This window comes from Haliotis rubra, unplaced genomic scaffold, assembly GCF_003918875.1.
Source record: "Haliotis rubra isolate DU_JTF1 unplaced genomic scaffold, ASM391887v1 Scf235, whole genome shotgun sequence".
In the NCBI taxonomy this organism is placed as follows: domain Eukaryota; kingdom Metazoa; phylum Mollusca; class Gastropoda; order Lepetellida; family Haliotidae; genus Haliotis; species Haliotis rubra.
Genome location: NW_025766392.1, coordinates 947026 through 962109, shown reverse-complemented (window position 1 = coordinate 962109; position 15084 = coordinate 947026). Strand labels below are relative to the sequence as shown.

Here is a 15084-nt window from a genome sequence, read left to right as displayed (position 1 = left end):
ACCATGGCCAGCGTAGGCAAGGACTACTAGCCTCCTGCTCTTGGAATAAGCAATTCACAGAGCCTCTTTACACAGCTCCATGGTCATCGCCCTTTCTGTTTGGTGGCAACATAAACAAGGTCTCCAAAGAAGTATCTAAAGAATCCAGAGAGGTACTTGTGATTAGATCCATGGATACCTTAGCTTAACGCCTTTAAACAGTCAGCACAGAGATACTCGGGCAAGTCTAAGTTCTCAGGGCTACAGAGAGCACGGGACAAGAAACTAGCTGCAGCTAATAATCCCAAGGATTCTTTTAATTAAGCCCATACAGCAAATTTAGAGGAGGATCAGCGAGAGGCAGATCATCCAGAGGTGGCCGATGGATTTAAGCGATGAAAGGCAGGTTCAGAACGACTGGAGTCTTCCACCCCAGTCGTTCCAGTACAACCTTCTCAAGTGGGTGGGCGTCTTCAACTACACTGGGAAAACTGGGGAATACTACAAGATCCTTATGTATCCAACATCCTACAGCACGGATATCTCATACAACTCAAGACCAAGCCTCCGTTAACAGTCACCCCCCAGGGTTCAGCGTTCAACCCGGCTCAACTACCTATGTTAAGAGAAACAGTACAGTCTCTGCTAAACAAACAGGCCTTAGAAGTTCTGGATCAGCGAAACATCGTACCAGGTTTCTACTCCCCAGTTTTCCTAGTGCGAAAAAGAATTCCAAGGAGAAGTATCGTCTCATTTTACAACATGAGCACCTTCAACAGAAAATATCTATGCAAACCACCAGCGTTTACATGATACATTTACCACAACCCGGCAATTAATTAGTCCACTAGATTACATGGCCAGCATAGATTTGCAAGGCGCTATATCTACACATTCGATTCATCCCAGCTCAAGGAAATATCTAAGATTTATCCTAGGCGGCAAACATTACCAATGGAAGGTACTTCCCTTGAATCACTTCAGCCCCTTGGGTATTCACAAGAGTAACCAAGCCTATTGTCTCATACCTACATCGTCAAGGTCTGCGGGCGCATTTTACCTAGGCGATGGTATACAAGTGGATCCAGATCCACAGCGTCTCGAACTACAGCTGAACTTTATAATCAAGTTACTAACTCAATTAGGTTGGTTAGTAAATCTACTCAAGTCGGACCTAGAACCAGCGCAGGGATCTGCATTTTCTAGGTATCACGATTCCTTACAGCTCAGAATCGTTTAGTAGTCCCGGGAGGACAGATGGATCAAGATCCAACAACTGATTCCCCAAGCCCTACTCTCTCCGTTACCACTCACGACAGTGGCAGAGCCTATTGGGACTACTCACATCAGCTCAAGACTTGACACTCAGAGGCAGGCTTCAATTCGTCCATTACAAGTCCTCATCAATGCTCATCTCGAGGGACCCTCTACCGTTCAGTCTACCAGATTACGTCAAACCACATCTACTCTGGTGGACCAAGAGAGATTGAATGTTTGCGCAGAGCGTCTCCTTAGTAAAGGCGGAATCGAAAACACATCTCACGCCAGGCCAGCGTCACTAAAAGGTTAGGGAGCCCACCTTGCCCGCAGGACAGTGTCAGGCCTATGGAGCAAGCAACAGAGCAAATGTCACATAAATCTGCTAGAGATGCAAGCAGTCATAAATGCCATAAGTCACTGGAGCAACCTACTACAGAATGCTCAGTTGATGATTCACACAGACAATTCAACAGTGGCGTTTTATGTGAACAAACAAGGTTCAACAAGATCACTGAATCTACTCAATGCACGTTGTTTCAGACTGTTGATTTAGTCGACAATCTAAACATACATGTCAGAGCTTGCCACATTCCAGGAGCAAAGAATGTTTTAGCAGGCGGCTCTCTCGGCCACACCAACCGTCGCCCGACAGAATGGATGCTCCACACAGAGATATTCAATCATATAATCATGGAAATAGGATCTCCTCTGATAGACCTATTTGCCCACTCGATTCAACAAACAACTGACAACCTTATTATACGCCAGTGTCAGACCCACTAGCATGGGCAGCGGGCGCACTAAGCATATCGTGGGGAGGGACTCAGCGTGCGCTTTTCCGCCTCCTCGTTAATCCCACAAGTCTTACAGAAAATCAGTCAAGCGCAGAGCCTCCATCTGATTTTAGTGGCCCTACTGTCCTCTGCGAGCGTGGTTTCCAGATCTCATGCTAGGAATCGGAGAAAACCAGTACTTCAGCTACCACTGTGCACCAATCTATTGATACATCCGCGCACCAAACAAGTGCACAAGACACCAGAAGCATACCAACTTCATGTGTGTATCAAGGCATGTTTGAATAAGAGGTTATTCTGCCAGAGCCGGAGGTTAAAGCGGTCACGCTTGCACTCAGTAACTCAACTCGTAACTTGTACGATGACAAATGGCACAGCTTTGTCAATTACGCTGCTAAGAAAGGATTTACAGCCAGATATGCTACACATCCTCAAGTGGCAGATTTCTTATGTTACCTCGTCAAACTAAGAATCTAAAAGGCTCAACCTTGTCCACTTATCTTGCAGCCTTAAGTTCTGTCATAACTATGAGAGCGGAGGCGTCAAGTTGACCAAAACACGGAGTTACTTTTCGCTTTGTTCTACGCGTTCGCGATTGGAAGATCAGAAGCGGAAGTTTCAAGCTCCAGCCTGGGATCTAAATATAGTACTCCAACACCTCACAAGTGAGGCTTATGAACCATTGTTATCTGCTTCGTTTGAATCACTGACCCACAAGACCTTATTCCTGTTAGCATTAGGTACTGCATGCCAGGATGTCTGAGATTCAGCTTTGGATTACCAGAGAACACGCTTTGATGATACTCATAACATCGCTCATCTGGGACTCGCTGGGATTTTTATAGCAAAAAATCAACTGCCAGGTCAACCAGACAGGTTGTTCCATGTCCCAGCTCTCATCCATACTTGGACCGCGATGATACGATGGATCTATCACTTTGCCCTATGTATCGCACTGAAAATATATCTCCAACGATCCAAGAAAAGTAGAGGGAAATTCAAGAGATTATTTATCCCTATATCTACGGCCAAGAGACAGAAGTGTCGCGTGCTCTACGATTTCTATTTGGATCAGAACTGTCATACTACGAGCCTACAAGGCTGCAGGACTCGACCACTCCAAGAGCTTCTAATCCTCACGCGAAATTAGAAGCTTAGCCTCAACTCTTTCGCTCTACATGGAAATTGCTCGTTGAATACCATTATGGAGGGATGTTTTGGAGATCCGATATGGTGTTTGCCAACCACTATCTGAGAGATATCACCACCAAGGATGTCTCAGGTATCCACCATTTCGTCCCATGGTCCTCGCTCAACAGTTGACAGTTCCACGGAGAAGATAAGTTTATCTTATAGATTTATACTTATCTGATAATATATAGATAGCATGTAGCTATTAGTACTGTTGTTGCTTAAGTTTAATTTATTATCTTAAGCTCAGTATTATGAAAATTAGGAAAAATATGAAATTTTTAGAGTAAAATTAATATTTTATACTTATCCTGACTCATGAGGTAAGCCCTCCCCGCCCTCCCCACTAAACACTTTGGATTTCTTGGAAAAATAAAGTGTCGGGCTCAAAACAAAAAGGAGAGAGTGAGGCACTTGGGTTCGGTTGATGCCCTGCCTTCAGCAGCTTGTGGAAGGGAGGCTACTCGTGGTGAGTACTAATGAGTGATTTTTTATTGAAGGAAACTTCAATTGGGAGATACCGTGTTCCACTAGGTTATGCAAGAAGAAGAAGACAAGCAAGCAATAAGCATGAGTCAGGATAAGAATAAAATATTAATTTTACTCTAAAAATTTCTATGTTTATTTTAAAAATCAACAAGATATAGTGGAAAAATTATCAGGGCAAGTGATTTTACATGTGCCACTGTACCGGAGTACACTAGCAATTTTTAAGTTATTTCCACCCCTGTGTTGATGTTACCATTATCATGTATGTCATCTATCCCTCTGTGTAAATCAATATGTCAGTTACTGGATTGTCTGGTTGAGACTCTATTATTTAGAGACTGCTGTCATACAGGAGAAATTTGCTGAGTGTTGCATTGAACAACAAATAACCAAATCAGGCGTTAGATTGGTAAAATCAGGCATTAGATTGGTAAAATCAGGCATTAGATTGGTAAAATCAGGCGTTAGATTGGTAAAATCAGGCATTACATTGGTAAAATCAGGCATTAGATTGGTTTGGGCATTGTTTAACACTGCACTCAGCAATATTCCAACTACATGGCAGCGGTCTGTATATAATTGAACTTGGGCCAAACAATCCAGTAATCAGCAGCATGAACGTCGATCTATACAATTGGGAAACAATGACAAGTGTCAACCAAGTCAGCAAGCCTGACCAACCGATTCCGTTAGTCGCCTCTTACGACAAGCATGGGTTACTGAAGATCAATTCTAACCCGGATCATCACAGGTTATATGTTAAACATGTACAATCCGTACATGTTACTTTTCTGCTCTCCAGAATACCCGTCACTCTCATGGTTTTTGGAACTTCATCATTTAGACAACTATTCAGAAAGTAAACGGTTAGTTGTGGTCTCCAAGTTAATATCGTACATTTGTAGTAAGTAACTCATCTACAACCTTGTCTTCAGGTATGGTGTTCAACGTGAATGTCGGGTTTTCCAGTCTGCCAAACAGGGAAGGGAAAGATGAACACTCTAAGACATATGCCCTGTTCATTGGTGACACGGTCCTTGTCAATGAGGTAGGTTGTATATTGTAGGTTGTAAGCCCGGGGTATGGGGATGTTCACAGTCCTAGTAATCATTGTTGAAATGTTCAAGGACATACGCAGTGTATGAAATAAGCAAAATACCCAGGCAGACATCAGGGCTGTATTTGGCCAGACCAGACAATCCAAAGAAAATTACTCAGATGTATCGAAAATGTTATCTAAAATTTAGACCATTCGTCAGAAATCTAGCCCATCTTGGATGGTCATACACTGACATATGCCCAGTGGTGGCGCGTGGTCCTGTGCTCAAAGCTCAGGTCACAAATTGGTGAAGTTAAGCAGTGTCGAGCTCGGTGAGTCCTTGGATGGGTGACCGTGTTTGGCAGCTTGACTCCTGAGAGTTTCTAGGACTTGAGTCCTGCCCCACAACGAAGCACATGTGACACATGTGGTCTCACCTTAGGCAAGTGAGTTTGTTCAAAATTGTCTCTGTTCACCCAGCAGGAAAATGGGTACCCGGTGAAAAAAAGTCATATGACTATAACCTTCTAGCGCCTAACAGGCAGCTTGGGTTATCTGGGGTAATAATGTGCTGTGCCTTGATTGTTAACGCTATGAGCATACCTAGTGTGGAGTTTGGTGCTATATAAATGGACACATTATTATTATTATTTATTGAGAATGCAGTCTTTGTCAATGAGGCAGGTGGACACTACTGCCTTGGATATGACAGATTACAACTCCAATAGGAAGCAGTTTGTGTGTATTATGAACTTGCAAGCAGGGGAAAAAGAGTTTTGGACATCTTGTCAGTAGATGAAACCAACCTTCTGAACATGCTCTTGTTAGCAAACGAAAGTAGACTTCCGGACACCTACTATTGGAAAGGTCATATTTAGTAATGGCATGTAGAGTATGAAACCATCAGTTGGGTAATCTAAGGGTCGGCCTGCTCATCACAGAGTACGAATGTTAAGTTGATTGTTAAGTCCCTTCATGTGATATTGATGGAAGATTTCCCAAAGTGGCTCTAAAATCATTCTTGTTCATGTATTCATTTGTGGTTATGTGAAGTAACAAGTTGCGTACCGTGAGAAGTTCAACTCTCCTGTTGGGCAGATAATCTCTGACTGAATACAATGACATGTCTATCCTAGGGTGCCCCTGCCTCGGTTCTGACCGGTGTCAAGAAGCGTATCAAGCACATCGGTATCTTCCTCAAGGATGAAGAAGAGGAGGAGGAAGAAGAAGAGGAAGAGGTGAAGGAGGAGGAAGTGCTTGGCCGTGGTCGGCGCACAGCTGTCCTTGAGAGTAGAACTAGGGTAAGTGCTCCTAAAACAACCCCAGACAAATTGTAAGCTAAAAGTATCAAAATTTTGCTGAAACAAATTGCAAAGTTCTACTGTAAAAAAATAAGCTTTTCCCCTTTTAACAAATTGATGTATTCCTTGAAATTCTTTGTCTCTTGCATTTTTTGATAAGATGCTCACACAGTTTTTGTTGTCTTAATATCACAAGAATGTTGTAAAAGTGAGAATTATGTTTCAAATTTTGTTTTGTTATAGGATTCATATTTGGTATGTTTGAATGGCATGTTAGGTGTTCAGTTATCATTTGGGTTCAAAATTTGATAGAAAAGCTTGAACAAAGGGATAAGTGATGTATTGATTATTGACTTATGAAACTGACATTTCTTTCTTGGATTCACGCTCCTATTAAAGTGTGAAACAATAGTTAGACAAGATGTTAGCGTCAATAAATGTTTCCAGACGGATGTGTCTTCGGAGGACAAACGACTAAAACACCAGAGGGAACTGGCCCATAGGCTGAACGAGGAGGCTAAGGAACGGCTGAAGGGGATGAAATCAGATTCGGGGGAGAAAAAGTGAGTCAAGCTGGTGTAGATAACGATGACAACAAAAACAATAATGGTGTGGTTCTGATTACCTGGTTAACCATAATGTAAAGTGTAACCTTATTGATACTTTTTGACATAAAGATCACGTCAGTGGATGCTTGTTACCTGAACTGGTGTCTGTTCTTCCAGTTGTTTGGTTAATAGCAGTACAGAAGAGCAGGTACATAAGGCATTATAAAAATTAATGTTATAGTCAGGGTTTTACCTTGACTTACCAAAGTTGGGGTCCAGGGTCCCTCATCAATAAATTTTATGGGCACTTGCTGGTAATATGGGAGTCCTGTAAAGTACCGAAATGGTGTTATGTACTGAACGTTCAGATAATTACTTCAGAGCCTGGAATGAATCAGTGTCCATGGGTGAAATAACAGACACAGATACCTACTGTGTCAGACATGTGCGATGTTCGCGATGAATTTCACTACATATTTTTCTGTCCTTCAAACATCATCTTAAAACTTATATCCCAAACCATTATGTTAAAAAGACGTAATGTTTTAAGATTTAACGAATTGTTCAACTGTAAATTAATTAGTGTTTTTTAAAAACTGTGTATATTTTGTAGTACTATCATGAAAACTGTACAATCTTCCTTGTAAACCATCCCGCCATCCCATGTATTCTCAACTATATATTTGTACCTCTTATGCCAAGTATCCCGGCCTGAGCGTAATAAAAGTTCTGTTATGTTCTGTTCTGTTGATTTGCTGTAGATACGCTCTGGGTATATTTGTGCGTCTCTGTGGATGCAATATTTCGTTTTCTGATTCCATTCTGTACATTCGTGTGTACTGGACGTACATTTGTGCACCATGTAAAACCCTGGTACTAGTGATGATATAACTTAACATCTAAATAGAGTAAGTAGACTGGTATATTTTTACAAACAAAAGCAATTGGATTCTTTTTCAGAGATGCGTCCTTGGGGTACATATTATGCATTTTCGGCTGAAAAATGTCCTGTGACAGTTGTATCAATGTTTTTGAATAAAAGATTGTACAATAAATAAACTCTTTTATTTATTATCACGGACCCTACCTCACGGAGTTACCTCCCTTAAGCATGCGCTTTCCAACTGGGTAGGCTCCTAGACCCGTATCATCATTCCTTCTGCTGTCACGGCCGTGAACAGGCGTGTTTTGATAACCCATTCATGAGCCGTGCGAGCTGTTAAAAGAGACTATGTCTGAGACACCACCTGTATGTATGGTCTTTATTTGTCTAAAACAAGAACAGTAAAGCTTTACAGTTGGTTGTTTCATAATTGTGACTTTGTATTAATACAAAATCTGCGAACTTTCCGTGGTTGCGCATGCGTGTTGCTCTGCCATGGCGGGAAGTTTAGCGTGCCATGTGATAAATAATATTGCGTATTAAAACCAACTATTACTTTCCGTGGTAACCTTCCGTAGTTTTCAATGTTTTCTCGTGTTTATATGCTGCTGGCGCCCGTTAACTAACATGTTTTGCGTGTTTGTTTCAGGCCTTTTCATGCTGTTAGGTCTGTGAGGGAGTATCCCCGGGCGACAGTCATACCAGTTCGCGTGGCCTGTCTGGAAGACAGGCCATGAGGCTGACTCCTGTCCTATTTGTCTGGCCTTTTCCCCGGGCCCAGAAGAGGCGGGCTGCCGACACCTTGTTCTATCGCCCGAAATCGTGGGGCGGGAGGGACCTGGCGCGGGTTCCCCGTCTAAGTCCAAGCGTGTGTCAAAAAGGGAAAAAATCCCGTGGCCCTTCCCCTCTCCTGCCGCCCCCAGTGGTTTTGACATGTCACTGATGGAGTCTATGTTTCAGCAGCAGATGGACTCGATGAAGTCCTTCGTTAGGTGTGAGTCGGTTGGAGGTCTCCGGCAGGAGTTCCTCACCCACTCGGGCTCGGACGGGCGAGAAGTCGAGGGGGGATCGCCCGGGCTCGGCTCGATCCCTCGGCCTTGAAGCGTCTGTAGATCCGTTGCCTCTGGCCGGATCCGGGCCTTCGGCTGCTCGAGAGAGGAGGTGCTCCCAGTCCCCTCTCGGGCTTCAGCGAGGGCCGTTGAGTATTCCTGGTATTCCGGTCCTTGCGCACCCGCCCCATGAGGCGGAGGCACCAGTTCTGCCTGGCCTGCCTCCAGCGTCTGGACGGGGAGTCCGCGCGCGCCCGGCTGGCTGGCGTGGAGCAGTCTGTCTGTTCTTCCCTTCCTGTGGTTCCTAGCGTTAGGCAGTCCACGGGTCGGGGTTAGGGTCCTCTTACGGAGGAGACCCAGCCTCTGACTTCGGGCTCGGGACGCCGAGGCAATGGAGCTTAGGGAGGTCGAGGAGCATGGCCGGCGGCTTCCGTTTTGCCGACCTTGCGGGAGGTCCGGCAGAGAATTGCCGAGGGCCTACCCCAGGCAGCGGTGCCTGCTGGTTGCGTGGACTTCGACTGAGTTCCGCTTGCCTGGCGGCGTTTGCCCCTAGGCAACCCTCACAGGCGCAGCTCCGCATTCTGCCATCGTTGGTCTCCGGGCGTGGTCGATCCCTCTTGTCTGGTGCCGAGTAAGGTTTGACTTACCTGAACTTCGTCGGCTACCAGCAGGGGAGGATTCCCTGTTACGTTGTACCAATTGTTGGCGAATGTGTTTTCACTTCCGTCGCCCTGGGGAGGCTCGGCTTCCTCGGGCAGCTCCGGCTGCTTTCGGCAAGAGCGCTAACTCCACCTTTGCCCTGCGGGGGCATCCCCTGCGACGCGTGTGCCGGACCTCTGAGGAGGTCTGCGGGCAGCGATGCAGCAGGTGCGGAATGGTGGTCCATGAGGCCTACCTCTCCTCGGTTCAGAGGTGAGGCCCTGGGCGGAGGGGGCATGCTGGCGGCGATGTCGCGCGTAATCGTGCTGCTCCGTCAGCTTTTCGGAAGTGCAGGCTCACCTGTAGCGACTCTTTGCGGTCTGCTGCGTCGGCGGTGATGTGCGCGCCAGTCATGGGGATCGCCCGGCTGTGGCTGTCGGCGTCTAGGTACTTTCGGCAGCAACACAGCGAACCTTGCTGGCCCTCCCTTTCCGTCTGGGGCGACCCTCTTTCCAGGGGCCCAGCAGGTCATCACGGGAGGCTGCGCTGCAGCTACCTCCTTCAAGGACTCTAAGGCCTTGTTGGAGCACCAGCGGGTGTCTGCCCCAGCGCTCCGTGCCACCTTCCTCCGCCCGGGGTGCAGCCTACACCCGAGTCTGCCGGCTGGCCCGGCCGCTTGGTAGGGGTAGGCGGAGGAACAGGTCCGCCAAGGGTAGGGGCAAGGAGCAGTCCTCGACTAGCTCCCAGCCTTTTCGCGGTAGCGGGAGGTCTGCCCGACCTCCGTTAACCCATCAGGCTGCCGCTCAAGCCGTGTGTCGCGCCCAGTCAGCTCCGCTACTTTCGGGTCTACACGCGCTCCTACCCCATATCCCAGTGGGAGGCGCCCTCTCTCTATTCCTGCGGAATGGGAGAAGGCTACCAACAACAGCAGGGTGCTGGCCACGGTCAGCATAGGCCATCTCCCACTGTGGGCGAGAGTCCGCCCGACTTCACGGCATCACGTCGCACTCCGGTGCCGTCATGTCAAGCCAGGGCGGACATATTGCGCGGACAAGTTCAGGCTCTGCTGGACAAGTCCGCCAATCGGCGCATTCCACCGGGGAGAGGAACAGGCGGGATTTTATTCCGCGTACTTCCTCGTCGAAGAAAGGCGGCGGGTTCCGTCCGATTCTCAACCTCAAGGGGTTGAATCGCATGCTTTCAGTACCATCCTTCAAGATGGAGACACTGCGCTTCGGTGATCTCATCTGTTCAGCCCGGCGATTGGCTCCGTCAATCGACCTAAAGGATCGCGTATCTGCATGTACCCATACATCCATCGTTCAAGCAGTACCTTGGTTCTCTTACGGCGGGATGTATTACCAATTCAGGGTGCTCCCCTTGGCATATCGACTGCCCCAAGGGTGTTCACCAAGCTCATGTTAGTCCCAGCTACCCTAGCTGCATTTCGCAAAGGAAGGCGTTGTTACCCTTACCTAGGCGACTGGTTGCTTTCGGAGCACTAACACAGCCAGCGAGTCAAGATGCTACTCACACAGTGATAGACATTCTAACTTCGACTGGGGTGGATCATCAACCTCAAGAAATCCGACCTGGTACCCACCCAGGACTTGGTTTTCTTGGGCCGCGATTCAAGCGAACAAGGATCTCGTTTCCTTGTCGCCCGACCGGGTCACCAGAGTTGGGAGATGGTCTCTTCATTCCTCTCCCAGCCCCAGGCACCAGCGCGGACTTGGCTCCGTCTACTGGAGCCATATGGCGGCGGCGATCTCTGTAGTGTGGCGGTAGCGGTTGAGATCGTCCCATACAGCAAGCTTTGGCTCGGCTGTGGACTCACCGCGGAGGATCTGGGCGCAGTCTCACAGTCCCGAGTGGTTGACACCTCACCTTCAGTGGTGGACAAATGTCGGGGAATCTCACCAGGGGTTCCCCTTGGAAATCCGGCGCCAGCTCTCACAGTTCAGACAGATCGTCCCTCACGGGCTGGGGCGTTCTGGGCAGTCTGTCGGCTTCGGACTCTGGTCGAAGCGAAGCTCACCTTCACATCAGCGTGTTGGAACTGAGAGCTGTGCGGTTGGTATTGGCTTCAGAGAGCATGTCCGTGGCCAGGTAGTCCGTCTTCAGTTAGACAACCAGGCGGCCATGTCGTACATCCTGAAGCAGGGAGGCACGGTGTCCCCAAGCTCCTCCGGGAAGCGTGGGACTTTCTCCTCTGGGCGACCAATGCGATTGTCAGGTACTCCCTGTTTATCTCCGGGGCTGGAGAGCGTCGCGAGCAGATCGCGGCTCTCTGCGGATCCTGGCCCGCGCAGTGGATGCTTTCGACAGGCAGATATTCACAGTAATCTCCCAGTTATGCGGGTTGGTTCGAGGTGGATCTGTTTGCGTCGGCGGGGCGCATCAGACACCGTGTTCTGCTCTCGATACGGACCCAGAGGCGTTGGCTGCCGGCGCCTTCCTGCTGGATTGGACGGGCAAAGTGCTCTGGGCGTTCCGCCATTACCACTCATTCCCGTGTCCTTTCACAGCTGTCCACCCAGCCAGCTCGGCTACTTGTGCTACTGGCACGCTTTGGCCGTCCACAGAGCTGGTTTCGGTAATTCTCAGGTTTCTGGCTCAGCCTCCTGTTCTATTACCTTTCGCGACGGACATTCTCACTCAGAGCGGGCCCCACCCAAATCCGCAGTTCAGTGGGTGGCAGCCTCTGTCAGGTCTAACCTCGAGGCCGCGAATTCCTGCAGCAGTTGCAGACACAATTCTGGCCGGTGGGATTTAGACAAGCGTTCAGTCACGAGGATAGGTGGTCCCGCTATGCGGCGCTGGTGTTCAGATAAAGGGGATTGCAGATCCCTTTTCTGCGGATTTAGTCCGAGTATTGGAGTTTTGCAAGCTCGTTTGGAAGAAGGCCTGGCGGCCGACCATTGCGGCTACTCCACGCTATTTCCACTTTTCACACCTGTCGATGGTGCTCTTCTGGGGCAGCACCCTCTCGTCTGGCGCTTTCTGCTGGCTGGCGGAGCGGATTCGACCTGCTCTCAGGCGAACCAGTCCACCTTGGGATTTGTCGATGCGTGCTTTCGATTGGCTGTCGGTCCCACTTTCTCACACCTATCGGCTATTTCCATTCAGTTGTTGACCTGGAAAGCTGTTTTCTGGTGGCGGTAACATCTGGTGAAAGATTGGCGATTTACATGCTATGTCGTCCGACCGGCTGACTGTGTTTCACCGCGGATCGTGTCAGTATTAAGCCTCCCAGATGCTTACCGACCGAAGGTCGATCCGCTTTCCATGTGACAGCTCCTATCGAACTTCCTACTCTTACCCAGCCTTCCACATGGGGGGACCACTCCTCTGAGCACTCACCCGTTGGATGTCCGTAAAGGCGGCTCAAAGTCTATCTCAAGCGAGCGCGGGGGATCCGTCACGGGTACCCAGCTGTTCTGTTATTCTGATGGCGGGAAGGCTGGTCTGCCAGCGAGCAAGCAGACTTTGTCTGCTGGCTAGTATCGTGTATATTTGTGCGGCTTATCAGGCTAAGGGCAAGCCTCCCCCTGAGGGGTTGAAGGCTCACTTTCGGTCAGGGCAGTAGCGCATCAAAAGCTTTTGCATCGGCACTCCCCATTGAAGAGATCTGCTCCGCGCTATTTGGAGCCGGCCAAAACGCGTTTATCGCCATTATCAGCTCGTCGCATTCCGTGTCGTGCAAACTTTGGCCGTACTGTTCTCTCCAGTGGACAGTGTCCTGCCACCCTGACCGAGTGAGTCTTGGTTTATTGGTTTGTTTTGGCTACTGTACAATAAGATTCCATTATTGACATGTCTGCTAATGTGAGCTCACTCAGAGAACCTGTACCCCTTCGATTCTCTGGAGTTACTGTATCGTTAGTGAGTGGTATTTTTGTTTTCCCCCTCACGGTGCTCTCATGAAAGAAGCCACTTAGTGGGTCGGTTTAGTTGATATTAAGCACTCGTGCAATGTCTCATTATGCTAGAGGTTAGTCTTTGAGCACAAATCCTCCCTGTCAGTTCCCCTCCCATAATGCCTCTGTGAGGCCGAAACTGGGTCAGTGACAGGTGAGTGTTATGGCGTCTGTTCAATTTTTTCCATGATCGATGGCTATATTTTGAGTGTGCTTGGACAGAATTCCCTCCTCCCTGGCCTCCGGTCTTTGGGAGTCTGTGTTTATGCATAATATGTACCCCAAGGGCGATCTCTCTGAAAAGAATTAACCAAACCTGCAGAGGTTTTCAATTCTTTGAAGAGAGTGCGATCCACTGAAATAGAAACTCCACCTCCCGCAATTCTGTTCACTGATAAGAATTCAGCAGAAGGAATGATGATCACGGGTCTAGGAGCCTACCCAGTTGAGTGCGCGTAAGCTAAGGGGAGGTAACTCCGTGAGGTAGAGTCCATTATAATAAATAAAAGAGTTTATTTATTGTACAATCTTTTATTCAAAAACATTGATACAACTGTCACAGGACATTTTTCAGCGGAAAATGCATAATATGTACCCAAAGGGCGACTCTCTTCAAAGAATTGAAAACCTCTGCAGGTTTGGTTAAATTTGGAAAAACAGTTCTTCCTACTTGTATTTAGATAGAGGTCATAGGAGGAGGGGGATTGTTTAACTGCTGATGTGGAGATAGTGTTCTTCGAATTATTTACAGTAACAGCTATTGTTTGATTGACCTGAATACCTGCATAACTTTACAAGGTGTCGATGGCAACAGGTTTTCATGACAATCTTTTTCTTTCAGACAAACGTTATGAAACAATCATCCTCCCAATATTTGGTAGCCCTGTACCTTTTCATATCTCCACGATCAAAGTGAGTATTTCTCTAGTGCCGCTCTGCCACACACTATTGTCATGGATTCCAGACATGCTGCAGATGACATTCCCATGAAATCAGATGTGATAGTTATAAATAAACGATGCCATGAATACACAATGCCATTTAGAAAGTGGTCAAATGTAACACAAGTTTCTCAGTAAGGTACCTTTCTCAGTAAGGTACCGACCCGTGAAGGTCCGGGTTAGAATATTGATCTTCAGTAACCCATGCTTGTCGTAAGAGGCGACTAACGGGATTGGATGGTCAGGCTCGCTGACATGGTTGACATATGCCATCAGTTCCCAATTGTGCAGATCGATGCTCCTGCTGTTGATCACTGGATTGTCTGGTCCAGATTCGATTATTTTACAGACTGACGCCATATAGCTGGATTATTGCTGAGTGGGGCGTAAAACTAAACTCACTCACTCACTCAGTAAAGTACCAATTCTAGTACTTTTGTTGGGTGGAGTCACCTCCGGGATTCGAACCAACACCCTCAGAGTCAGGCACCTAATTGCCAGCACAGAAAGTCAGCTGCCTTACCCGCTGTAATAGTTATATGCTGAAGGATGAGGATAATATGATTAACGCCGCACTCTAGCAATATTCCAGCTATATGGCGGTGGGTATGAAGGACAATTATTGTTTGTAAATGATTGTGTAGAATGATCACTGCTTTTACGCCGCATAAAGCAATATTCCAGCAATATTATGGCAGGGGACACCTGACATGGGCTTCACACATTGTATCCATGTGGGGAATTGAACCCGGGTCTTTGGCATGAGGAGAGAATGCTTTAACCAGTAGGCTACCCAGACACACTGTGAGACTGACTGAGTTTGGTTTTACGCCGCTTTTAGCAATATTCCAGCAACATCACATCGGGGAAAACCAGAAATGGGCTTCACACATTGTACCCTTGTGGGGATTGAACCCAGGGTCTTCGGCGTGACGAGCCAACGCTTTAACCACTAGGCTACCCCACCGCCCCCACACTGAGAACAACAAATGATTTTTGGATGAATGCTTGTAGAACAAGTAACATGCAGGGGTTTACCTGAACAAAGCCA

At 47.7% G+C, this 15084-nt stretch overlaps 1 protein-coding gene across 1 annotated transcript in view; it reads left to right on the top strand.

Annotated features, from left to right (window-relative positions):
- The window catches only part of LOC124278331 (FACT complex subunit SPT16-like), a 40765-nt gene that overhangs the window by 10738 nt on the left and 14943 nt on the right, over positions 1-15084 (top strand). The window contains 7 exon segments of the mRNA XM_046714056.1: positions 4649-4761; positions 5889-6053; positions 6501-6616; positions 9856-9873; positions 12470-12497; positions 13786-13798; positions 13907-14004. Coding sequence (XP_046570012.1) covers positions 4649-4761; positions 5889-6053; positions 6501-6616; positions 9856-9873; positions 12470-12497; positions 13786-13798; positions 13907-14004 — 551 coding nt within the window.